Below are 27,997 nucleotides of genomic sequence, written 5' to 3'. Positions count from 1 at the left end.
AAACTGTACTTTGTATTAATGCTTAATTTGTATTAATTTTAATTAACCTTTGTAATGCTAGGGTAACCTGTAAGTCACCCTGGATATTGGCATCTGCCAAGCAATAAAATAATCATCACAATAATCATATACAAATTTATTTCTTTTTATCTCAATTTCAATACACACATTGCTTTTCAAACATCGCTGATGCACAAGAACAGTACTTTTATGAGCGAGGGGTCATGTTTGTTTTTGAGACACAGTCATGTTTCTCATGACTGGCTTTGATCCCGTACAATAGCAGATCGATCGGAATCAAAGCATGTGGGTATAAGTGTGATTTTTAACTGTGTTACCATTACATCCAGGCATGGCAAGCTGCACAATTGGCTGCAACGTACAAGTAAGACACAGATTTCCATTCTGAAGTCTCATGAGCTCTAAGTTTTAAAACATGAAATACAAAATGTATTGCATCTTAAAAGCAAACATTGTACAGAACTAAACACTCATAATTCTCTTCATGCACCACTGGTTCTGTGCCTGAAGGCATTTTTCTACTGGGTTGACACTTAAAGCTACAGCCCAACTAAAGCACTACAAAGTGACAAATTTGCCATTATATAACTGGTTTGTTGAAGTTGGTCTGATACTATGAACATACGTGCCACTGACTGGAGACACAGCATTTAGAAATCCATAAAAAAAGACATTAAACTCCAAATGATCTTGGCTTGCACTGCTCCTTTGTGGTTGGTAAAAGAGGTACAAAAGTAGTTTTGTGAAAATACAATACACCTGGTCTTGATCTATTCATCATTCCAGGCCCTGGACCCTGAGCTGTGTGTTATATAGGAATGTTCATAAGCTTTTGTCTTTCCTTTATTATGTCTGACAGAACGCCCACAAATCTGGTGTTTAATGGTCAAATTAAATGATTAAAACAAAAAAAAGTACTTTACAGGGCATGCTAATTTCATCAGGTTATTGTTGTATTCATCTTTATGGAGAAGCTAAGTGGTTATATGAATTTACGTACAATTCATTAGCAGGTTGATGATCACATGAATGTGGCAATTCAGTGCACTCGAGTCCTGGGAGGGACCTACTGTAACACCAGTCTTAGAGAATGAAAGACAGAGCGAAGGCCAGTGCCAGTAACAGCATCTTCAACTGTCCCACGGTCATGATTCCTGTGTTTGAAATCTTGATTCGGCCTTCGACTGCTGGGTAGACCCTCTTCATTTCAGCGATGTAGGAAGAAATAACGGCTATGTCAAGATCACCTGAAAGAGAAAGAATGTCTTATTTCCTCTTTTACTGTCATTTCGAATGATCTTTTTCTTATGCAAACGTGGCTTCACTTGCAGCATATCTCCGCAGTTTCAGATCACACTAATTTGCAGAGACAGTCAATTAACAATGATTTAGTTCTAAAGCTTTGGTTCGTTATTTTAAATCTGCCAAACTCTGCTCACTAAGCACAATTACACCTCAAGTGCGTAAAGTGCAAACCTAGCAAGAGATAATTTAGGTGTTGAAAAGAGGAACTATTTGTATGTTAGCAGTTTTAAGAACAGGAGATGAAGTTGATTCGGAGTGAGCAAGATAGGATGAATATTGCAATACAACACAAAGATTAAAAGCTTTTTTTTTTTAATGTTTCTTGAGATCAGGGGTGCGTTGTCACATTCATAGCACAAAATGAATCATTCTTGATAATTTATGGATGAGATGCATTTATTTTGGGAATATGTACCAGAGACATGCTGCACTGTGTCCCTTTTCTGCGCTGGACCTGACCTGTGTGCATTCAGACACAATCGTGCTCTGTAAAGCCTGGGATTCACACTTTATTCAGCGGCAGGGCTCAGCATAATGGTGGGTGTCACTGCCAGAGTGCAGCATAGGCGAGAAGCGGCCAACATGCAATGAGGTCTTGTGATCGATAGGAGATAACCATGCTTTACACATGATACGCATTTTGTGTGCGTGTGTTTATGTATTTTATATACACACAAACACCTATACTTTTCTTTTTTCTCAGATCCACTTAATTTTTTTGTATCTTATTGTTATTACAAGCATGCAACTGTGTGTGGTTGCCAGTTTATGTATCATTTTTGTTTGAGTGTTTGTGATGGGCCGGACACCTTGCAAGAAGAACAGACCAAATATGGACAAAAGAAGCTCTGGAATGGATCAAAGGGATGAAAAAAGGCCTAGAGGACGACCACAATTAAAACCATCCTAGGGAGGCCGCCAACCTGCAGTGGACTGATAAATGCTGACTGAAGATTTATACATGTATGTAGTTGAAAGATGGAAGTATGCAGAAAAACCTTTAAACTCTGCAAGCCAACCTTAACAGCCTCTGGTATTCAGTCCTAAATCCAGACTCAAAAAGCCTCTGGGAAATACTTCAGGTAAGTACTGGGAACCATATGAGGAAGAAAGCAAAAGACAATTCCTCCTACTGATTTATTTCTCCTGCAATATGAAGTAAATGAGAAGGAAGGTTTCTGGTCAGCATTTAATCAGCGATGCGATAAAATGGGGAATTGCTGGAGTTTAAAATGCCAAATGTTCTTTATGACAATTAACTATAAAACCAGAACTATTTCATCTCCTTATCTGAACACCAACCCACAGCTGCACTGCAACTTCTTGGAAGAGGAAATTGTGAAACACACTGAAGTGTATTTAATAAAATTTATAATGAACAATATGTACATATAGTGAGGGGAAAAAAGTATTTGATCCCCTGCTGATTTTGTACGTTTGCCCACTGACAAAGAAGTGATCAGTCTATAATTTTAATGGTAGGTGTATTTTAACAGTGAGACAGAATAACAAAAAAAAAATCCAGAAAAACGCATTTCAAAAAAGTTTTAAATTGATTTGCATGTTAATGAGGGAAATAAGTATTTGATCAGCAAGATTTCTGGCTCCCAGGTGTCTTTTATACAGGTAACGAGCTGAGATTAGGAGTACTCTCTTAAAGGGAGTGCTCCTAATCTCAGCTCGTTACCTGTATAAAAGACACCTGTCCACAGAAGCAATCAATCAATCAGATTCCAAACTCTCCACCATGGCCAAGACCAAAGAGCTGTCCAAGGATGTCAGGGACAAGATTGTAGACCTACACAAGGCTGGAATGGGCTACAAGACCATCGCCAAGCAGCTTGGTGAGAAGGTGACAACAGTTGGTGTGATTATTCGCAAATGGAAGAAACACAAAATAACTGTCAGTCTCCCTCGGTCTGGGGCTCCATGCAAGATCTCACCTCGTGGAGTTTCAATGATCATGAGAACGGTGAGGAATCAGCCCAGAACTGCATGGGAGGATCTTGTTAATGATCTCAAGGCAGCTGGGACCATAGTCACCAAGAAAACAATTGGTAACACACTACGCCGTGAAGGACTGAAATCCTGCAGCACCCGCAAGGTCCCCCTGCTCAAGAAAGCACATGTACAGGCCCGTCTGAAGTTTGCCAATGAACATCTGAATGATTCAGAGGAGAACTGGGTGAAAGTGTTGTGGTCAGATGAGACCGAAATCGAGCTCTTTGGCATCAACTCAACTTGCCATGTTTGGAGGAGGAGGAATGACCTCAAGAACACCATCCCCACCGTCAAACATGGAGGTGGAAAAATTATGTTTTGGGGGTGTTTTTCTGCTAAGGGGACAGGACAACTGCACCGCATCAAAGGGATGATGGACGGGGCCATGTACCATCAAATCTTGGGTGAGAACCTCCTTCCCTCAGCCAGGGCATTGAAAATGGGTCGTGGATGGTATTCCAGCATGACAATGACCCAAAACACACAGCCAAGGCAACAAAGGAGTGGCTCAAGAAGAAGCACATTAAGGTCCTGGAGTGGCCTAGCCAGTCTCCAAACCTTAATCCCATAGAAAATCTGTGGAGGGAGCTGAAGGTTCGAGTTGCCAAACGTCAGCCTCGAAACCTTAATGACTTGGAGAGGATCTGCAAAGAGGAGTGGGACAAAATCCCTCCTGAGATGTGTGCAAACCTGGTGGCCAACTACAAGAAACGTCTGACCTCTGTGATTGCCAACAAGGGTTTTGCCACCAAGTACTAGTTTTGTTGTTATTCTGTCTCTCACTGTTAAAATACACCTACCATTAAAATTATAGACTGATCATTTCTTTGTCAGTGGGCAAACATACAAAATCAGCAGGGGATCAAATACTTTTTTCCCTCACTGTACATACATATATTTACACACTAGACCCCTTGCCTAAATGGGGGAGAATTCATTATTGGTTTGTAGGTGCTGAAGACGTAAAGCAGAGAGTAGGTTTACTTAAACATTTATAAAGCTTTACAGCTGTGCAGCCTCACAGATCTTAAGTCGTTAAGAAGCAGCACTGCCTCTGAAATAGGGATCCTGTCCAAGAGGAAATGATTCACTTTTCCCAGTAAAATATAAAATAATTCCCACTGCATGTTGAACTGATTAAAAAGATACAATTATAAATCAGGGCCTGCCTATATGTCCCAACAGGCCCAATTAGTTGTAACACTTTTTCTAGTGCACTGCAAAACTTGCTTACATTTCAATTAAGACACCAAATCACAGAAAAGTGGACAAAAAACACAAAAACAGACTTATTTAAAAAGCAGGTTGCGGTTTATGAGTCTCAGATGATCTTTGCTTTCAAAGTAACTGTTATGAATCCGTCATGCATTTAATAGCAGGAGAAAAAAAAAGTAAAAGCTTACCACTGTTATGTTTCAGCTTTTCATTCTTTATCATTGAAAATCCATCTCCTCCATCGGCTGTATAGGATGGAAGAACGAGTTTATAGACTTTGCCTGGTTGGACTGGCACATATTTGGGCACACGGCACTCTGTGCAGAGAATCTGTAGGTCAGTGACTCGGCTCCCAGGGGGTCTGGATATATCAAATTCAACATGTATACCTGGAAAGCAGAATGATTGAAGAATGAACCAACTTGGTTATAAATAACATCTTAAACAAATGTTACTTTAATCCAAATGTTATTAAAATAAAAGGACAGATGGAACACCACAATGCAGGTGAGTAAGATGGGTTACACTTTTACTTCAATGTAAGGTATTACTTTCAAAGTCTGAAAGACAAAAGATCTTGATCAAAAAGCTCCAACATGTATTATTTATATCCAGTGGATGACCTAAGCAGAGATGAGTAGCCAACTTAAAATGTTTAGTTTTCTTTAAGAGCATGCCAACTATACTTGGCTTAAATAATGTTTACAGCTATAGGACAGTTGAAATTATCCCCAGCTTTATATGGAACTATGTTATACAGCAAACAATATTTAGTCACTTATTGTTCATTCAAGTGTGTTCAGTTACCAGACTCCAGTCTGAGTAAAAAGAGCAGTGACTGAACTTTGCAGTGACACTGCTGATTTCTGTGCCTTCTGATAGTGCATAGTGCAGTACATAAACAAAGATGTCTCACAGCATCTCGAGATCTCTCCCTTTCTTTTCCTAACATCCCCCAAATATCACATTAGAAGCCATAACTACAGTGAGGGAAAAAAGTATTTGATCCCCTGCTGATTTTATACGTTTGCCCACTGACAAAGAAATGATCAGTCTATAATTTTAATGGTAGGTGTATTTTAACAGTGAGAGACAGAATAACAACACAAAAATCCAGAAAAACACATTTCAAAAAAGTTATCAATTGATTTGCATGTTGATGAGGGAAATAAGTGTTTGACCCCTTCGACTTAGTACTTGGTGGCAAAACCCTTGTTGGCAATCACAGAGGTCAGACGTTTCTTGTAGTTGGCCACCAGGTTTGCACACATCTCAGGAGGGATTTTGTCCCACTCCTCTTTGCAGATCCTCTCCAAGTCATTAAGGTTTCGAGGCTGACGTTTGGCAACTCGAACCTTCAGCTCCCTCCACAGATTTTCTATGGGATTAAGGTCTGGAGCCTGGCTAGGCCACTCCAGGACCTTAATGTGCTTCTTCTTGAGCCACTCCTTTGTTGCCTTGGCTGTGTGTTTTGGGTCATTGTCATGCTGGAATACCCATCCACGACCCATTTTCAATGCCCTGGCTGAGGGAAGGAGGTTCTCACCCAAGATTTGACGGTACATGGCCCCGTCCATCATCCCTTTGATGCGGTGCAGTTGTCCTGTCCCCTTAGCAGAAAAACACCCCCAAAGCATAATGTTTCCACCTCCATGTTTGACGGTAGGGATGGTGTTCTTGGGGTCATTCCTCCTCCTCCAAACACGGCGAGTTGAGTTGATGCCAAAGAGCTCGATTTTGGTCTTATCTGACCACAACACTTTCACCCAGTTCTCCTCTGAATCATTCAGATGTTCATTGGCAAACTTCAGACGGGCCTGTACATGTGCTTTCTTGAGCAGGGGGACATTGCGGCCGCTGCAGGATTTCAGTCCTTCACGGCGTAGTGTGTTACCAATTGTTTTCTTGGTGACTATGGTCCCAGCTGCCTTGAGATCATTAACAAGATCCTCCTGTGTAGTTCTGGGCTGATTCCTCACCGTTCTCATGATCATTGAAACTCCACGAGGTGAGATCTTGCATGGAGCCCCAGACCGAGGGAGACTGACAGTTATTTTGTGTTTCTTCCATTTGCGAATAATCGCACCAACTGTTGCCACCTTCTCACCAAGCTGCTTGGCGATGGTCTTGTAGCCCATTCCAGCCTTGTGTAGGTCTACAATCTTGTCCCTGACATCCTTGGACAGCTCTTTGGTCTTGGCCATGGTGGAGAGTTTGGAATATGATTGATTGATTGCTTCTGTGGACAGGTGTCTTTTATACAGGTAACGAGCTGAGATTAGGAGCACTCCCTTTAAGAGAGTGCTCCTAATCTCAGCTCGTTACCTGTATAAAAGACACCTGGAACCAGAAATCTTGCTGATTGATAGGGGATCAAATACTTATTTCCCTCATTAACATGCAAATCAATTTATAACTTTTTGAAATGCGTTTTTCTGGATTTGTATGTTGTTATTCTGTCTCTCACTGTTAAAATACACCTACCATTAAAATTATAGACTGATCATTTCTTTGTCAGTGGGCAAACGTACAAAATCAGCAGGGGATCAAATACTTTTTTCCCCTCACTGTACATCACCGTCACCCCTTACCAGACACTTGCAGGAATTCTCCCGTGTTTCCTCCGTATCTCCTGACCGAGTGTTCGAAGGCCTTTCTCAGTGTTGACCCATTCAACAATACCAAATCAAAAGTGTTTCCAAATGGCATGACTGAAATAAGGTCTTCCATGGAGATGGAACCTGGAAGAACATTGCACATCTTAAAACGCTCCACCTCCTTCAGAGATATGAGCAGAGATGCACATGCACTAGGCCTGACGTTGTTCTTTACAATGGAAAGTCTCTACGCACCGTTTCTACTGTGCTCATCGATGGAGGATCGTATAGTGCCACCATTCAGGATGCAGGCGCTGACGTGGTTCCACTGGAGCTCGTCTGGGTACTTGATATTATTCCTAATCTAGAAACACAACACATATGAAGAGAACAAACACAGAAAAAATGTCAAGGCATTTGTTTAATCAGGAGAAGACTGCTTCACAGGTCTCGTACATTGTGACTTATATGAAACAGCTTCTCATGTCAAGGAGGTTTGTTTCTAGCATGTTCTGTCAGAGAACAATGAGCTTCCAGCAAAATGAGGTGTTTCAGTCACAGAACCAGAAGATGTAGCAGAGCAGTGGGGTCTGGGGACATGTTAGGTCACGCTGACATCAGTCAAATGTGAATATCAAGCAGCACTAGATTTTCAAAACAAGAAGTGTTTTGAAAATCGAGCCACTATGGCAACTATCAGAGGGCACTTTCGTACCTAATTCATTTTGCAAGTAATGCAAATTGAGGAACGATTTTGTTTGGTTTGTTTCACACCAGGCAAATTTACTCAAACTTCAAGTTTGTGTTGTACACTTGCTGCTTCATGAGAAAACTGTTTATCTCTTGGATAACCTCACTGTCAGAGGTTACACATACATCCCCAAACGAACGGAACTGCACTGCACTTTAATCCACATCAAACCGTAGATGTAAAATGTGCCTGATGCATTTCAAAAAGCTTTAATTGCACAACACCCTGAGTCACAAAATCCAATTCACAAAGATAGTGTGGGAAAAATGTTTGAAATATGAATGCGTAGTCTTCAGACAGGAAGGCATTTAGCAAATACATCAAACAAATGAATTACTAAATATAGCAATAAGATGGTATTAAAACATTACCAATGTATGCCTAAGGTCTGAATCATAATAATAAACAAGTATTTACTCACCATTGCATCACAAATTAAATTTCCCAAGTTGCACTCCCGAAAACGGCACTCTTCAAAAGTACCATTGAGGTAAACCAAGGTCTCCCCCACAATCTGGGCGGAGTAATTTGCCAGGTTCGTTCTCCACTTTTGTACATCGCCAAGAACTCCAGAATCTACAAAACAAAAAAGTAAACAGTAATGCATACAATTTAAATGTAAAACCACAATACATTTAAATGGAAAATAGATAAGACAAAGTTCAATGTGTTTTGCTGCTATTTAAAACATGCTACTTGTTTCAAAACTTTAAATTTGGAAAACAAGGATCAGGGTTTCAGAGTTCACTTTTATCTGTATCGTTTTGTATGTTTTTTATGCAATTGCCTCGTTTCCTTACCTTTAAGGAACATTGTCTGGAAAAAATATATGAAAATAATTCAGTTAAATGTAAGATTGGTAACAAAATAGATAAATCAAAATCTCGATTACGGTCGCCCAGATTCCATATTTGAATAACTGGACCCTACGGTTTTCTCATTTTATTTGTATTTCCTGGTTCCATTTAATCAAATAGAGAACAGCTTTGCCATGTGGGTTTTGGTTTTGCATTTTAAAACCAGATATAGTTAATTCAGTCAAAGAATTTTAAGTGATTATTTCCAAACTGTGTCTTTTCAACCACTTGTAACATTTTCAAACTGACTGTTAGAATGGATATAAATATTACCTTACATTTGTAATCTGTAGTAGTTTATCAGGTGAAGTGTAACTTAAATGGAAATGTTATACACTTTAGTGTGGTAAATTATTCTACTTATCCAAAGCAATAAACAATTACTGAAGCACACGACCTCTCACCCTTCCTAACAAGGGCGCTGGACTAAACCACACTGTTTCCTTATACAGGTGACCCAGCTTTGCACAACCCCGCTGTGCATGGATTTGTTATAGCACAAATTTATCAATTAAATTAAATTTAAAATATTACAAATCATTAAAATATCAAATATTAGCAACATTTAGCTTAATTATTTTTGTTCTAAAGAAAATGAGAGGTTTTAAAAAGAAACAAAATTATTATAATGGGCCAAGATGTAGTTCAGAGGGAGAATCTAAAATTAAGTGGAAGAGTAGCAGAATCCAGGAAAAGTTAAAATTCCAAGAAATATAATGAGTTCATGATTATTATTGGTATTACTGTTAATTTATCAAACCTATGTTCTGTTTAACAGCACATTTATACTAGTATATTATAACTGTCATGTTCATTTTCGCATTTATGAAACCTATCCCCATTCAATTTATTATCTGTCCCTGTTTAGCACTAATTTAGTGTAGCACGAATTGTTCTGGAACTCATCTGTTGTGGAAAGTGAGTATTTAGCTGGAAAAGAACATTGTGTTTACCATTTAAATTAAGTCCACATGCTTCCAAGGGCAGTTCTGGCCCTGTGACAGCAAGTTTTCCCCCCATTGTGGCCCCCCTAACTATCAATGTGGACAAAACACAGTCAGCATCCCCCCCCCCCCCACTAGCATCGCAGACAAAACACACCCCTATATAAACACTGGAGAAATTGATGCCGTCCCAACTGGCCCCAGCCAGGCCCCCCCAGCTGAAATGGTCTAGAACCGCCACTGCATGCTTCTTCTCTTTCAATAAAATGTCAAAACAACTGCAGCAGTGCTCGGTTCATTTATAAATAGGTATTACATTTATGTTTTTTTTTTTTTTTTTTAAGTGTTTTGTTCACAATTCATAAATGATGCATTCATATACACGGGTTACCAAAATCAGGAAAGACCACTTTGAATTACTGCTCTAATCCTTCTAAGCAGGGAGAATACATGCAAGATGAACACATCTTTCAAAAATGATATATGACAAGCCAGGTACAAAGCAGCAGCTAAAAAGCATGGGGATATTTTAAATTGTTGCTTCTTATAAACAAGGAGCGTGAATGAATAGGGAAGTGTGAGATAAAAGGTTATCATGGCTGAAAGAAAGAAAATGCAATGTGTTTTTCTCTGTCTGTATTTTCCCTTAACATATGGAAAACACAGAAAGAGAAAAGACACAGACTATCACTAAATTGGCTGAAATTCAGCATCACATTTAAATAGAGATTTTCTTTAGTTTTTTCAAGCAAAGTACATGGCAACGGTTGTGCTCTCAAATCCATGAGGGAAGGTAGAAACTCAATTAACTGAGCAGAATGCATTGCAAGAATGCAGGCAGAGTTAATGTGTTCTTGGCTAATGTGGCCATGGATAAACCTGCTGTAGAAACTCAACTACTACTAATTCAGGAGGATATTGCTTAAATACAGCCTCCACAGCTCAAATCTGGACACAAGTGCCAGAAGAGAAGTATCCAAAATTCAAAATGAAGATGCTAGATTAAGGGATACAGACATTCATGTTGCATCTATCTAACATTTTGATATTGTACATATTAATTGGTTACTGTGCTGACTTTTGAAAAAGTATCTTAGTATCTCTGTCATTCTTAAATAAGGTTCTCAAACAAATAATACCCTGCAGTTACACAGAACCACTGTTTTTAAGGGGGAAAAGCTTGACATGAGACACTTTCATGAATGTGTCTTTTTAGGACTTATTGTAGGCTGTAATTGGTGAAATCAGGATCACCATGTTATAACTTATCTTTATAATAATTTAATTTATTTTATTAAAGGCATGGAACAATAAAAAACAATGGAATGTGTTCCATTATAATATTAGGAGACCATTAAAAACAAACATATCATCTATGACAATCTTTGGAGATTGTTAAAAGCACTCCATTCAAATAGATTTGTTGTTTTCCCCCAATTCTTGCTTTCTTAGTCATATGCATCAGTGCATCTTCCTAAACATGTCAGATTTATCATATGTACCTCTGGTCATGCGGTGAAGGTTTTGGTGTGCAAATCAAATCCAAATCACACATAATAACCAAGTCATGTATTTCTTATAAAAAAAAACATTCATCATATGGAATACACATTTTCTTACCTTCTTTTATGTCACGATTCAGCAAAATAGGATTCCCAGTTGACTTCAGCACATTACCCTGATCATCAAAGGTTACTTTCAGGTATCCAAGGTATTTCCCAAAGGCATAAGCCTGAACAACAGGCACTTGTCGACCATCAACCGAATTTACCATGAAGGGGTAACTGCCTGCTGGGACCTCTGACGATGGGGGGCTACCTTTGTAACAATGAGATTAAAAAATAATATATTACACAAATCACCTTTATGCTGTTCTATTTTAGGTAGCCAACCTTTCCTTGTTTTGGTTTAGAAAGAAGGATGAAGCTTACAACTTCAAAACAAAATGGATGTTCTTCTTAATGACTTCCTTTTAAATTAAAGAGAAATTCAGACAAAATCTTCCAATGGCAAAGCAAGAGACAATTAAGTTTGATTGTGTTGATTGCTCCTTAATCATCTAGTTACTAATTTCTTTGAGTAACCAAATTAAGTAATCTTTATCTTTTTCGGAACATTTGCCTAGTTTATATAGTGATAACAGAAAGATAACCTTAGACTCATTAGACACAAGCCAAAAAACTTTGTACTGAAACCATGTGCTGTTGGAAAGGAAAGAAAGCTTAAACTAAGAAAATATTAGTGCCAGTATTAATGTTGTAGCCAGGGACATGTTTATTCTTACTCAACTCCACAAATCATAAACCACTAAGACACCGCATACAACATTCCTCCTGCCATAACAATATAATTAGAAAGGGGACAAGCTTTTAACTTCCAGCGTCCATACATTTCATACTACATATCTGCTGATGTAAAAATGCATGACAAATATGAGCAAAAACTGTAACAGAGACACTCTCAATGTTAAATGACATTCTTTAAAATGAGGCCAAGCATGTACTCCTACTGATGCAATCATTTCTCAGTTCACAGGAAACTAACCAGGAACTGATGTCTTGTGTACACATTAAAAGAAAAAGAAAAGAAAAGCACCAGGACTTAAGGATTTGGGTAAAGTAAACAGGTGTTCTTTTACAAGAATGGAAACTGGGCTTCAAGGCATTCAAGACAGAAAACAGGAGACACTTCTTCACACAGAGTCGTCACAATCTGAATAAACTCCCCAGCAATGTGGCTGAAGCTGAAAATTTGTGAACATTTAAAAATAAACTAGATAGTATATTTGGATCACTTAATGCACACCAAAAGAGCACGATGGGTTGAATGGCCTCCTCTCGTTTGTAAACTTTCTTATGTTCTTAAACAAAATTAGAAACAATGTATAATTAAGGCTACAGGGCCTGCTGGCTTGAACTTTGGACAACCTGTGTTCATGCAGTGAACTCCTTCTAGAGGTGTGGCTCGGGGGTCTGGCACTGCCCCTCGGGACAAGGTGTGCTGCTTCTGGGCACAATCTGAGCCACCTCCTGGCAGATCTCCTGGCAAGGCTACGTGAATGAGATCAGAGGCTCAGTGTCCAGTGCCAAAACAATCAAAGGAGGAGGAAGACAACAGGGACTCGGATAATAGGCAAGAATGGAATATAAGATATATAGCTGTCACAGTCAAAAGGAAAATAAATAAAAAAAGCGATAATTAAATGATAAATTACAGGGATGTGGGGAAATATGTACAGTGTAAGGTGCAATATGTAAGGTGCAATTTGCTAAGTATTTGTATTTAAAAAAATACATAATGGTCATGTAAGATAATAATTGTAAGAAACCAACACAAAGGAACAGTCGTAGTGAGAATGTTGTGTAACACCATTTTTCACATCCTCTGGTTGGCAAGATGGCTATCCTCTTGATTACCTGTGTAACACATCTCTGTGACACAAGTGTCAAGGATCTTCCTCTCATCCACTTGGTCAGTGTGGGGCTGATTTGAGCTCCAGAACAATTATGTTTATCTTTTTTTTTTTTTTTTTCAGTTTTTGCCATGTTTTGTTTTTTTGTGAAGATGAAATTGTCTGGGCTGCTCGTCCCGACTACTACAGAGGACTCTACTTCCCCACAGTCTCTCTCTAAACCTTTAGCTGTATGTTTCTCCTCTGTATTGAGAAATCAGTTGGGCTATTGGTTTCTAATGTAGATCCCACTTAATTGAAAAAGCACTCAAAACTCATGTGCTCATTACATGGTCTGTTGTAATTGAGTCAATTTACTGTAATTATGACTATTTTATTCTCTAATTGGTCAGGAACCCAGTGAACACTCTTTGCCGGCTTTTACAGCTCACATTTCAACCTGCACTTCCAGACTGCTGGGTTAAAGAATGCTTTTCAATATTTTCTTCTTTATGGTTTCAGTGTTTCAAAAGGACAAATCAGATAAAATTGAACGAGCATTCTTTATCGTGATTAGTTTAAAGCTTATTAAAAAAATGTGTAAAGCACTATAACCCATATATGTATATATTAAGAAGTTACCCCAAATCATGAATTGCCTATTTCTACACCATCATGTGTTTAATTTTAAAGGGCTTCAGCCAATTGACATTATACAAGCTAGTAATTTGCGATTGGTCAGTAGATCAGTGTTTTTGATCGGTGTAGGCCTTTATCTGGAATGCACAGAAATAAAATGACCTCATTTTATACCAGGGGAGTAAAAAGGTCAAGCATTCGAAGAGTTGTTAAAATGTGGGGAATACCTGTGTACAGGAATGTGTTTGTGTGTCCACCAATAACCACGTCTATGCCCCGGACTTTCTTGGCAATCTCTTTGTCCACTTCAAAGCCAGAGTGTCCCAGAGCAATGATTTTATTCACTCCTAGGGTGGTTAGCTTGTCTACCTGTAATTGCAAGGCCTCGATTTCATCTTCAAAAACTAAATTTGGACCTACAGGAAACAAAAGACACAGTATACATGAATCAAGAGTTTAAGAAACCATTAATCTTAACTGCACAAAATAAATAACTTGCCTTCTTTCGTAAAAGCATTTTTGAAAAAAAAAATTTAAACGCAGTTGATTTTAAGCTTATTTTCTCATAGCAGTATACAGTGAGGGAAAAAAGTATTTGATCCCCTGCTGATTTTGTACGTTTGCCCACTGACAAAGAAATGATCTGTCTATAATTTTAATGGTAGGTGTATTTTAACAGTGAGAGACAGAATAACAAAAAAATCCAGAAAAATGCATTTCAAAAAAGTTATACATTGATTTGCATGTTGATGAGGGAAATAAGTATTTGACCCCTTCGACTTAGTACTTGGTGGCAAAACCCTTGTTGGCAATCACAGAGGTCAGACGTTTCTTGTAGTTGGCCACCAGGTTTGCACATCTCAGGAGGGATTTTGTCCCACTCCTCTTTGCAGATCCTCTCCAAGTCATTAAGGTTTCGAGGCTGACGTTTGGCAACTCGAACCTTCAGCTCCCTCCTCAGATTTTCTATGGGATTAAGGTCTGGAGACTGGCTAGGCCACTCCAGGACCTTAATGTGCTTCTTCTTGAGCCACTCCTTTGTTGCCTTGGCTGTGTGTTTTGGGACATTGTCATGCTGGAATACCCATCCACGACCCATTTTCAATGCCCTGGCTGAGGGAAGGAGGTTCTCACCCAAGATTTGACGGTACATGGCCCCGTCCATCGTCCCTTTGATGCGGTGCAGTTGTCCTGTCCCCTTAGCAGAAAAACACCCCCAAAGCATAATGTTTCCACCTCCATGTTTGACGGTGGGGATGGTGTTCTTGGGGTCATTCCTCCTCCTCCAAACACGGCGAGTTGAGTTGATGCCAAAGAGCTCGATTTTGGTCTCATTTGACCACAACACTTTCACCCAGTTCTCCTCTGAATCATTCAGATGTTCATTGGCAAACTTCAGACGGGCCTGTACATGTGCTTTCTTGAGCAGGGGGACCTTGCGGGCGCTGCAGGATTTCAGTCCTTCACGGCGTTGTGTGTTACCAATTGTTTTCTTGGTGACTATGGTCCCAGCTGCCTTGAGATCATTAACAAGATCCTCCTGTGTAGTTCTGGGCTGACAGTTATTTTGTGTTTCTTCCATTTGCCAATAATCGCACCAACTGTTGTCACCTTCTCACCAAGCTGCTTGGCGATGGTCTTGTAGCCCATTCCAGCCTTGTGTAGGTCTACAATCTTGTCCCTGACATCCTTGGACAGCTCTTTGGTCTTGGCCATGGTGGAGAGTTTGGAATCTGATTGATTGATTGCTTCTGTGGACAGGTGTCTTTTACACAGGTACCGAGCTGAGATTAGGAGCTCTCCCTTTAAGAGAGTGCTCCTAATCTCAGCTCGTTACCTGTATAAAAGACACCTGGGAGCCAGAAATCTTGCTGATTGGTAGGGGATCAAATACTTATTTCAATTTATAACTTTTTTGAAATGCGTTTTTCTGGATTTTTTTGTTGTTATTCTGTCTCTCACTGTTAAAATACACCTACCATTAAAATTATAGACTGATCATTTCTTTGGCAGTGGGCAAACGTACAAAATCAGCAGGGGATCAAATACTTTTTTCCCCTCACTGTATATTATTAGGGTAATATTACTGCAGTAGGTAATAGCCAATCAGACCAATCTCCTGCCGGTATCTAAAACATTACCTACAAGCTAAATGCCTTAATGTTAACACATAAACAAACACAATTAAGCTATTAAATACAATACCTGGAAGTGACAGAGCTGGAGTTTCTCTTGATGTATATCCTACTACACCCACTTTCTCCGAGGTGAAATTAAATATTGCGTATGGTAAGTAGTGCCCACTTATTTTTGGAGCCAGTGTTGAGTCTGGCTTAATATTGGCACTTAGTACTTTGCAATTGACTTGCTTCAGAAATGGGTCAATTAAGCCATCCACTCCATTGTCAAATTCATGGTTGCCCAAAGCCTGAACATTTTTTGAAAAAAGACAAAGAAAAAGAAACCTTAAACAAGAACATACATTTTTATGCTGAGTACCCCTAATCGGGGATATAATAAAAGTCAACACTGGATAAAGCAATGTCTGGCATATCAAGAACATGTCAAAATACTAATGCTATATTCTTATATCAATCTATCAAACTGCATCGTCCTTCGTATGGCAACTGATGTCACGCAACACAATTACCAACTCGCTTTCTACGTACATTAGTTACCAAGTTCCAAAGTTTGCTTTTTTTTTTTTAAACTTCTTGAAAACTTCTTAATAACCATATTGGAAAAGGGGATGTGACAATTTGATTATGCAGAAAAAAGCCAGATCAAAGAAAATTGTCTTTGAGGTTTGATTAGATGAAATTGTGAGATACAGAACTGCAAACAGAAGTTAGAAGAGAAAATACATTATGTTAGTACTGTACTGTGACTGTGCACCAACACAATGGTTTCTTATCATATAGGCACCAATAATGTGAGAAACTACATTGTCAGCTATCATCTTGTTTTGTTTTTTATAGCTGATAATGTTTAGCAATACTTATGCGGGTTGTCACATATAACGCTGTGACATATAAATCGTAAAACAGTAAAGTATTTGCTGTGATGTGCAATCTGTAGCATTAAATGTGTCTCTTGGGAGTGCAATTTAATATTATTATATTAATAATAATAATATTTAATATTATTTATTTTTTATTAGGCGTCTGGATTACACGCTATGTGCAGCAAATATTTTTCACGTATTGCCAACAGCAGTAAATTTCAACACAAATCACCTCAAGACGTGCTACGTCCCTGAAATAAATGACTACCTGAATATACCTGATACCGGAAGCACTTAAAAGATCACAGAAACATAGAAGTGGAGATGCCAGGGCTAAAGAAATAACAAAAAAAACAATGGAATTTAATGCTTTTGATAATCAACCATTTTCCTTTGGAGAAGATGCTGGATTATAAAATCGCACTGAATGCCTCCATCCTCGTAACACAGAAGAGAAAGCTCATCTGAGACTGCCCTGCCGGAGCTGTATGGTGTTTAATCACGCAATGGAAATACTTGAATTTTATTAGCAGAAGGCAGAACTACAGGCCCAGGAGTGCCCAAACAGAAGCTATTTCCTATAGCATTACACAAGAGGTTTGCAGCATGTGAAATTCCAATGGAAAGAGTTTAGCTGTTATCAGGGATGATGCATAGCAAAGGCAATCTGGTGAAGATTGTGGTAAAGAAAGGACTGTTATTGCACCACAGTGTCACTGATATACTGGCTGACGAACAACAGTTGGGAAATTCAAACACACTCCGTTGGCCTATTCTCATCTTCAGGGGCCGGTTGAGCCAGAAATTCCTTCCCAGAGGATGTACAGACAAGGTGGAATGGCACTTTACATGGTGCAAAGCCTTTTTGAGGAGAAAAATGCGTGCAACTTTTGTTGTGCATTAATGGGGGATGATAGGAAAAAATACTGATAGTTCTAGCGCCTTTTGAAGAGTCCATCCTCAGCCTCTGCTTCTGCTCTCATCCCATCTACTGTGGTTTAAATAGGCTTCTGAGCAAAGTTTCGGATTCAGACCATGGAATAAAAATGATTAAACTAACTTTTGCCAGAAGCCATGAAATCATGCTTTGATGGCATTGAGTCAGAACATCTCTACTGCACTGCAACGCTGCTGGACCCAAGGCTCAAGGACAGGTACTTCACTGGTAGGATCTCCAAAACCCAGAGAAAATGCCAGGCCCGGGTTTTTGGAGAAGCCAAATTATTTCATCGGCATATAAATGAAAAAAAAAAAAAATCAATATGGAAACAAAATTAAATGAATAAAAAAAACACTAAGCTCACTCTAAACGTTTCCGATTGCGCCCCTCTCTCTCTCTGGCTGACTGGCCGTGCACTTCTTGTTAGGAAGCAGAACCAACCGAGCTGGGATCGGAACATTGTTCTTCAGCTCCTCGTATTTTGCAACAGTGCTCAATTATAATGTAGGTTTTGCCGACCGGTTACTGCAGGGGTGTCAAACTCAAGGCCCCCCAATGGTTTTAATCCGGCCCCTGCAAAGGTGGTGTATCATTAAGTAATTAGTCCCGCGACAGCTTGAGAATGCAGAAATAGCGTGTGGAAACTACAATTCCCATCAGCCACTGCGAGTGTCATTGGCGCGCTGTAGGGTTTTAACAGCCAATCACAGGCCGAGTTACTGTCCGCGCTTCTGCTTTCGGTCTGCAATGAACTCAAAACGTCCAAGAAAAGAAAAATCGACGAGCAAGGTAGAGTATTTCAGCACAGCTGGCAGTGGGAATATGTGTTTGTGGAGCAGAGTTTAAAACCTGTATGCCTCGTTTGTAAGGAGAGTTTAGCCGTGATTAAATAATTCAATATACGGCGGCACTACGAGACTAAACACAGAGAAGTACGATTGTATGGGTGTCTGGTGAGAGCAGAGGCTGCACGAAGTGGCTGAATTAAAACAAAAAACAAAAACATGTGTCACAGGTGGCTACAATTTATGACTATTATTATTATTATTATTATTATTATTATTTCTTGGCACACGCCCTTGTCCAGGGCGACTTACAACATAAGTGCAAAAATACAGTGAAGTACAAGGCATCAATCACTACAAATTCAGTTGAACTAATACTAGGTTTCTCAGTTTGATGCATTGTTCCCTAATTTCCTACTACTTGTTTAGACGTGCGGCTGCTCTGGGCGAGACGCTGTACACGGGCCTGTAGCAGCGCCGCTTGTGCTGCATCGCCGTGTTGTACTCGTTCTGTTCAATCACATCTGTATACTAGGATCTAATGCTGCGTATTTATAGGGCAAGACTGGGTGGCGCATTTGGCATCCTGGCTGCGTCAGTGTTTTATTCCCTTTAGTGAAGTGAAGCAGCTGCATTTGAGATCTGAATGTATTCAATTGTTAATTGCGTGTGTTTTTATTCTAGCGAGCATCAGTGTGTTTAAATAAAAGTATAATTCTAACTATGAGTGTTGCCAATTTGCCAATGGACAGTGAATGATAAATAGGGATGCGCACATATTTGATCATATGGCCCGTGGTGAAATTGAGTTTGACAGCCCTGGGTTACTGGATGAACATCAGTCTCATCACCGTGCACGCAACTATGTTTTTTTTCTTGTGCTTTTTCCCGTCAGCCCCGGTTTTATACCCATGCCAAACCCGGGCTTGCGGGGCTGAGAAATCGTGCGGCCTGCAAACTCTATTCACCGGTAATGAGGACTTACAAAACATGCAAGACCAGAGGAATAAAACAGAGCTCAGCAGCTAATCTCGCAGAAAGCCAGACAGCCGGGAAGGGAGAGACCACCCCCTCCCCCACCATTAGTCAAAAGAACAACTAGCGGGGTCTACACAGTTTTCTCCCCAGTTGTACATAAAGCCTCTGCCCTGCCATCTGTTCGTCGGGCCTCGGCCACAAAGGAACCAGGGAGAACCTCCAGCACCACAGGCCCTGAGCCCAGTGGAGTTTCACCAGCCTTACCGGGTGGCGGGAGCCGAGCCCCCCCCATAGTCTTCCTAGAGGATCAAGCGGTGAGGCAAATGATTGAAATGATGGGTGCTAGCGCTAAGCTAGGTGAGGGAGAAGAGAGGAGTGGGGAAGAGAAAGGTTTCTTTAAATGATTGTTACGGAGCGGGTAATTGCCCTCACAGCCATCATGGCATTAATTATTATTTCAATAAATGTGAGGAGCATTGCTGAGGTGAAAAAGAGGACCGATGTTTTAAACTCTCTGGCTGGAATGAAGGCGGACATTATTTGTTTGCAGGAGTGCGGCATCCCGTTCCAAAAAGAATATAAAGATCTCCGGGACACTTGGACCCTAGGAGAATCCTTCTGGTCGGGGTCCAATGTGTCCCGAGCGGACGGGATTGCCGTACTCCTGAAAAACCCCTTCATAGTGGTTAAAACATTTAGGTTATAGAGGCGGGCAGACTGGCCAGCCTCGATTTTAAATACAAGGGGGCTGTATTGAGGCTGGTCAATGTCTATGCCCCCACCAGCCAGAGAGAGAGAGTCCTCTTTCTCCCTCAGCTACGCCCGCTCCTGATCGGCACCTTGCCAGTTATCATTTCAGGTGATTTCAACTGTGCTCTGAGGGATGTAGACCGGAGTAAGCCCCGCAACGATAGATCCAGCAGGGACCTCGCTGCGTTCGTGGAGGACTTTGAACTCTGCGACGCAGGTCGGGACCTGGTCCCCTTGTTCACCTGGGTGAGTTCTTCTGGCTCCTCCTTCTCCAGGATAGATCTCGTCCTCCTCAGTAAGCCACTGGAGAGGACCGCCATGTCTTCGGAGGCGGTCTTCTTTTCAGACCACAAGCTCCTGACGACAGAGGTGCTCATCCCGAGCACACGGGAGTCGGGGCCTGGGGTCTGGAAGCTCAACACCTCCCTGCTCGATGACCCTCGTGTTATTAAGACCTTTAGCAGACGCCTCGAGGAGTGGAGGACCCTGAAGGACCTTTTTGATTCTCCCATAGAGTGGTGGGAGATGGTGAAGAAAAGAACCAAGGGCTACTTCATTCAGCTGGGGAAACGGAAAGCTCGCGAGAGGCGGGCGAGATATTCCCATCTAAACGCCCACCTCCAGCGCCTGAGTCTTTTACAGCTCAGAGGCTTCGACCTAGCTGAGGAGGTGGCTCGGGTCAAACTGAGTCTCTCCGCCCTCTATCGGGAGGAGCAAGAGAAGATCAAGGTCCTTTCCAGGGTCCGCATCATGGAGGACGATGAGAAATGCAGCCGCTTCTTCTTCAAGAAAACGAAGGAGAGGCGGCCTGCAATGTCCTCCATGATCGACTCCTCGGGGCAAGAGGTGGAGGGCAGAGAGGCTGTTGAGACAGTGGTGCGGGATTTCTACAGGGAGTTGTACGATCAGAAGGTGGTGGATCAAAATCTGATCCATCACTTTCTGTCCCTGTTGGAGTCCCGCAATGAGGGGGACGAGGAGGAGGAGGAGGATCCAGAGATCACCACCACTGAACTCTCCCAGGTGATAAAGAGTCTTAACTCAGGAAGGACACCGGGTCCCGACGGGATCCCTGCTGAGTTCTATAAGATCTTTTGGGAGGTGCTTAAAGAAGATCTGGCCTAATTAGTTTGGACCAGGAGAAAGCCTTCGACAGAGTGGGCCACGAATACCTGCAGCTCGTCATGGAGAGGATGGGTCTCGCTCTTGGCCTGAGGAGGTGGGTTAAGATCATCTACAGCGGCCTAAGCAGCAGGGTCCTTGTGAACCGCCACCTGACCGAACCATTTCCGGTCAGGTCGGGGGTCCGGCAGGGTTGTCCCGTCGGCCCTGCTGTACATCCTCTGCTTGGAGCCGTTCATGCAGGCGATCCGCCGGGACGTCCGGGTGACAGGTTTCCATCTCCCGGGTTCCGGCGGAGAGCAACTGAAGGCCCTGGCCTATATGGACGACGTGGCCGTGGTTTGCACGGACGCTCCGTCCGTGGCCAGGGTCGAGGAACTGCTGGACGGCTTCTGCAGGGCGACGGGGGCCGCTGTCAACAAGGCCAAGAGCGAGGTCTACCTCTCCAGGGCATGGCCTGTCGGCCGGGGCCCGCCGACCGTGTTCCCTGTGAAGCCGTCTATCAAGGTTCTGGGGATCACGATCGACGGGACCAACACGGGCACCCGGAGCTGGGAGGAGGCCATAGTGAAGGTCCAAAGGAAGATCCACGGCTGGAGCACAAGGACCTTGACGATGGCTGGTAAGGTGCTGGTCGTAAAGGCCATCCTCTTCCCGATACTCCTCTACGTAGGAATGATCTTCCCCCCAGACAAGGTCATCGCAAAATTAGTGACCCGAATTATATTTCGGTTTGTCTGGGGGAGCAAAATGGAGAGGCTGAAAAGAGTACAGATGGTGAAGGGTACCCTGGATGGAGGCAGGGGGGTCCCGGACGTTGTGCGGCTGATTAAGGCGCAGGGGCTGGCCTATGTGGTCAAGAACATCCAGGCTGCTGGCAAGAAAGTGAGTTTCATGAACCGCTTTTATTTTGCCAGCAGCCTGAGACCATTCGGCCTCTGCGCCATGGATAACACCAGGCCGCACTCGTGGGATCCCCCGCCGTTCTACAGGGCGCTCCGAGCCTTTGCGCTCGAAGTAGGCCTCCATAAAGTCGTGCTGGCCTCCTGGGATTATAAGACCATCTGTAGCCAGATGAGATCTACCCAGGAGACCAGCCGGATAGAAGATTTCCCTCCCGAAACCTGCCAGTTTATCTGGGCTAACGCTACGCACGTTTGCCTCACGAATACGCAGAAAGATGTCTCCTGGATGGCTGTGAGTCGGTGTCTCCCCACCCGAGTGTTCATGCACAGAAGGGGCATAGCTCCTTATGACATCTGCCCCTATAAGGGTTGCCTGGAGAAGGAGACGGAGGCTCACATCTTTAGTGAGTGCCCCTCCGCCCACAGGGTCTGGCTCCTGTTTTCTCCGTTCCTCCACAGGTTTGCCGTTCCTGCGCGGGCGACCGCCCAGCAGATCCTGTACGGTCCGGCCAGGGGAATATCATCATCCACCCTGAGGTGCTGGTGGCATGTCGTCTGCGCAGTGAAGCAGGCACTGTGGGAGGGACGGAACATCTGTCTATTCAACAAGCAGGAGCTGGACCCGATTGTCATCGCGCGGAGGGGCATGGTGTTCGTAAGGGACTACGTCAATCTGGAGGTCCATCAGAGGGGCAAGGAGGAAGCCTATAAGAACTGGCACATACAAGATCTGGGGGAGCTCAGGATCCCGTGATGGGACCCACCTCCGGGGACGGTCAGTTCCCCCTGCTGGAGCCCGAGTCCAAGATCTTTTAAACATTTTATGGATGATTGTTTTTAAAAAGATTTTAAAAATGAATCTTATTTGTTTTTAAAGATTTAGTTGTTTTTAAATCACTAATTGTTTTAGGGGTTTTTTGGTTTCGTTTTGTTATATTCTTTTGTCAAATACATTGTCCGTTTTGGATTTAATTTTAAATGCATTGGACCTTTTTTGTTTGTTTTTTATGTTTACCTTTTTAATTGTTTCTTTATTTTGTCCAATGCATTTTCAGTTATTTTCAATGTATTTGACTTTTATGTTGGTGAGCAGTTTTGCTTTAATCACGTTTGTTTTGTTGTTTTGTGCACATGTTTATTTTAAGTTAATTGTTTTGTTTTTCTTTAAAAAATCACAAAGATTAAAAAAAGTTTTAAGTGATTTTAAGAATTGATTTTAAAAGATTTTAATCATAAGTATTAAAAAATTGAACTGTTTTTATTTAAGAAATGTAAAATACTACACCAAATAAACAGTATTAATCTCGCAGAAAGCAAACCAGGCAGAGGACAACACGACACTGACGGATGTACTGCGAGAAACGGGACGACAGCGCGGATGTACGCGTTCACAGACGCTGTGCGGTCACGGATCCCTGCCGAGAACACACCAGCACAAAACCTTCCGCTTATGCGCAAGCTGTGAGTAAGATACTGTAATATAGTGCCATCAATGTAAGCTGGACATAGGCCAATACACATGACTTATTACATTTTTAGAGTTATGTAATGTCCCAAAGTACTTTTTTACACGGAGTTGTTGCACTTGTAGAGGCATTGGATTATTCATTCACATTTGATTTATTTCCACTAACAGGTTGCGTTTCTGATATATATGTATGACAGGAAAGTTATTGTTCCTTTAAATTTGGCAGGTTTCACTTTTACTCTCTCAGAAACCTGCCTGTTACAAACTTCATGTTGGACTGTAGAAAGCAGACATAGTTCAAATCGATACCTTTACAGAAAAAACACATTTTTAACAGACGTTAGAAATGTGTGGTGTATATTTTTCAAATGACAGAATTGGCCACTTTTTTGAAAATGTATAAAATATCAGTGTATAGGTTGAAAATATATGGTGTGGTTAATTTCTATAATATATTTTCAACCTATAAAATATATGGATTACAGACTAAAATATATTTCATATATTTTAAGTAAGCAAAAAATGTTTGTGGCAAATAAAAAATGTAAAGATCACACATTGAAAAATTCTGTTCTGTACAGGTGCTTTGTATTGTGTTTTTCTTCCCTAGGTTTAAGGGTTTCCCCAAGGTTTGTTTCCACAATGCATATAATCATCTGAAAAAACACAAAGGCCCCTGTTGGAGTAAAACTTCCAATCCACCTGCTGCCAACTTTACTTCAGAGCCTGCCTTGTATATATATTAAAAAAAACGAATGGTTACAAATATTATTTCCTCAGGTTCTGTCCCTGAAGAGTCCGAATATGACATCACACAGCCCACCCACTGCCAGACATTCCAATATAATTACAAGGCTGCAGGTGGGGGGCACAATTAATGCGAAAATAATTATTCTCAGATGAAGAAACATTGTTCCTGAAGCTGAAACCCAGGCCAACTTTGTAATATCTTCTGTGTAACTCTTCTGTTTCAACTCCTTCCTTAATTGCCACATACTTTGCGTTACTCATTGTAAGAAATTAATCTGATATGCAACTGCTGTTAGGTCCATGCCCAGAATGATGGCTTTGGCATCAGTTCCACATCAACACTGCGCTTTCACTAGATTGTGGGTGTTAAGAAAATGAAAGGGTGTGAGTTGTGTGATTGTTTGTTCACACCGTTGTAGAATTGCTCAACAACCCCTTAAAATAACAGGAAGGCAACAGGATCACAAAGCAACATTAGATTCTCTACAAATATGATCAAATGAAAATAACATGGATCAGATCATACTAGCGCAGTACTGACCGGGCAGCTGTATAACATTGTCACCGTCCTACCTCAAACTAAATCAAAACCACCATGACTTCCACTAACCTGCACTGACTTGGTTTTAAGTTGAAGATCCATGTCTATATTATTTGCCAAAACCAAATAGCACCTTCAGTCTGCAGCGATAGCTTGATTTGTAACTCTCTATATCTTAAGTTGTTTTTAAAACAAGAGAAAGTACATTGGTAAGACACAGGTATTTATGATGAAACATAATAATATTGCTAATATCTAGATTGTGAGTACAAAGTTGAAAGGAATAAATGTTTCTGACAAACATTTTAGTAGACAGTGGATTATGGGAGCAGTACTTTTATAAATCACATTGTACACATAACCTGCCAATGAATGGCTTATTCTTAGGACTTAAAAGTTAAACATAGTGTGTATATTACACAAATATGACTTCTTACACAAAACAGAAACATTATAGAGTGTCTACCTGATAATGGTTTCAGGGGAGAGGGCAATAAAAAGACTAGGAAATTAAGGAGACGCAATATCTTTAAATACACACAAACACACAGGTTATATCTTTACCCTGACTAATTTACTTTTTCGTAGCAGAAACTACAGTCATTGTACAGCATATTCAGTTGCTAATCATATAAACTCTGTCCAAGTATGGCAACTCAAAGTGCCATAAGTTATTTCAAAGCTCATTATCTTACCATGGCGTCGTATTTGAGTTTATTCATGAAATACGCAGCCTCGGCGCCCTTGTAGTAGTTGAACCACACGGTGCCCTGGAACTGGTCCCCGGCGTCCAGCAGCAGCACGTTGGGCTCCGACCTCCGCAGCTCGGCCACTTTCGTGAACCTGCGGGCCACCCCGGCGTAGCAGTCCGCGCTACTGCACTTGCCCGAGTCCCGGCTGGTCTGCTCGACCCGGGCATGGACGTCGTTGGTGTGCAGCAGGGTGAGCTCAAACCCGGCCACGCACAGGTGCCTCCAGCCCAGCAGCAGCAGCAGGCAGGCCGGGGGCACCGAGGCGAGGCGGCGCGCATCCCTCCCCATGTCGGCGGCGGGTCTGTGTCGGCGCGGCGCGGCGGGCGGTGAAGTCCTCAAGTTCAACGGAGCTTCTGCGCTGTAGGCGTAGACCTGGTTCAGAAAGTGTCGGGGGTGGATTGAGTTTTGAATGGGTGTTTTCAAAGCCAATCAGACAAATGACGGAGGATAATGTGAATCGAAGTGGAGCTGAACCTGGTTTTCACAGCTACACCTGGTTTAAAAGTCAAAAGTCAAGGGATGCAACGAACTGGAAACGACCCAAAATACCGACCTCTGTCGATATTGACTACATGTTCACAATACGGTTTCAGATTTTCAGTATTTATTCCCACATACTGACCTATAATATGTGTATAGAGTGCATACAAAAGTATAGTATGAAAGCTGGAATAAACGGTTGTCCCATGAGCATTGTGTTATATTGCAGTGGGTAAGGTATTCCGGGGGAGCAATTATAGGGACCTTTAATTTTACACTGTCGTTTGATATACTTAAAATTAAAAGAAAAAGATATACATCATACTTAAATAGAAAAATATATATCTTATTTGGGGCAGGTATTGATGGTCTAGTAAAAGTGTCCTTAAAGTTTCATCCTCAATAATGAAGCGACAGTTCTTGTTAATAACTTTAGGAATAACGTGTGTTTTGGGCCATATGGAGGAATTTAATTACCTATAGAGGCCATTTTGGTTTGTATATAACTATAACCCTATATCAAATCAGTCAATCAATTGATATTCAGTATAGTTCCCTTTGCAGAGTTGCCACAGAGCACTTTACACATTGAAAACAACAGTAGCTTGTATTATTAATACAAAGAGTAAGGTAATGGTTGCCTCCCCTCCAGACAGTGTAACAGATTAGGTTATATTTGTATAGGAGTTTAAAGGTTTCTATGGACCTTGGTTTTGTACAAGCTAAGCAAATGTTTAAATAATCCCACACTGCTGCACACGAATGTGTTGTTATACAGTGTTTTAACCCGTATATTTTGTTGTGGTGTATAATTATAATAGACACTACACAGCTTGCATAAAATGATAAAACATTAGACAGCCATCAGTCAAATCTTACATGCTACACCTTCCAACCACTTTCTCACAGCAGTTCAGTAACCTACTGTAAATGTCCAAGTATTTTGACAGTGTCTTGTTCACTATCGCTACTTCTGCAAGCTGTCACAGCATGTGGGAAGCTGTCCTGCACACGCAACACGCACTCTTGCAAGCTATACTACAGTCCTGCAGTATTGCCTCAATGCATTATTCTGGTGTCAGCAACATTAGCATAGGTATCACATTTCCTGTATCAATCCCCAAGTATGCAACTACAGCACCCTCAGAAAGTCTACACCCCCTTGAACATTTTTCACATTTTGTTGTGGCGTTTCCTTACAGTTTCATGCATTTAAATGAGGACATGTTCAACTTATCTATGCTGTTAAGGGGCAAATTTGTATTGTGAAAAAGTGAAACTGAAATATCAGAATTGGATATGTCTCCACCTTTGAGATAATATTTTGTGGAAGTCTGTTAGGATAGTTCTCTCACTTCTCTGAGTGACAAAGATAAGAGGCTTGAAAAAAAATATCAGCATATCCAGCCCTGTGTAAAGAAGCCAGCCCTGGTAAATACATTTTAAAAAGCCAACAAAAAGTGTAACATTAAAATCATGATAGTTCCTCATTTAAAATATATTGTGTAACTGATTACACTTTATAATCCGGTGTAATTAATTAATAGAATGGTCAATAATTTATAAAACAGTTAGGAACCATTAATAATTCAATATTTCAAAAAACAAAATGTGTTTTGGGAGCTGCCAAAACACTATTTGGTTTCAAATTTTTATTATAAATGATAAATTATATATCTTACCTTCTGGTCACTATGCCATTAAAAGGATAAAAAGAGATCAAAGACCAGTGACTGTATCTTAAGGCTCTTGCTATTCAGGGTTAAAAGGGACTCAATCTTTAATTTTAAACAGAAGAGCT

At 41.2% G+C, this 27,997-nt stretch overlaps 1 protein-coding gene across 2 annotated transcripts; it reads right to left on the bottom strand.

The window, feature by feature from the left end:
* Positions 1–121: 121 nt before the first annotated feature.
* nt5e (5'-nucleotidase, ecto (CD73)) lies at positions 122–27,997 on the bottom strand. 2 transcript variants are annotated; one of them, XM_066723501.1, is made up of 10 exons: positions 27,879–27,997; positions 25,660–26,088; positions 15,927–16,149; positions 13,949–14,137; positions 11,312–11,509; positions 8,312–8,466; positions 7,395–7,503; positions 7,134–7,283; positions 4,731–4,931; positions 122–1,268 (listed from the first exon to the last, which is right to left on the bottom strand). In XM_066723501.1, exons 2-10 carry the CDS (start codon positions 26,002–26,004, stop codon positions 1,105–1,107), a joined length of 1,734 nt encoding a protein of 577 aa, XP_066579598.1. In that variant the 5' UTR covers positions 26,005–26,088; positions 27,879–27,997; the 3' UTR covers positions 122–1,104. The 2 variants fall into 2 exon arrangements, with proteins under 2 accessions (XP_066579598.1, XP_066579683.1); XM_066723586.1 differs by lacking the exon at positions 27,879–27,997 and having other exon boundaries at positions 25,660–26,135.

Source organism: Amia ocellicauda, chromosome 1, assembly GCF_036373705.1.
Source record: "Amia ocellicauda isolate fAmiCal2 chromosome 1, fAmiCal2.hap1, whole genome shotgun sequence".
Lineage (NCBI taxonomy): Eukaryota > Metazoa > Chordata > Actinopteri > Amiiformes > Amiidae > Amia > Amia ocellicauda.
This window is presented reverse-complemented; position numbering and strand designations above follow the sequence as displayed.

Bases quoted from the DNA above. Each gene is read 5' to 3' on its own strand.
- nt5e (XM_066723501.1), bottom strand. From the start codon at position 26,004: ATGGGGAGGGATGCGCGCCGCCTCGCCTCGGTGCCCCCGGCCTGCCTG. The intron at 8,467-11,311 runs GTAAGAAAATGT...TTTGTTTTGTAG, and splicing joins GAATCGTGACATAAAAGAAG to ATTCTGGAGTTCTTGGCGAT. The intron at 1,269-4,730 runs GTAAGCTTTTAC...TTTCTCTTTCAG, and splicing joins AAAGCTGAAACATAACAGTG to GTGATCTTGACATAGCCGTT.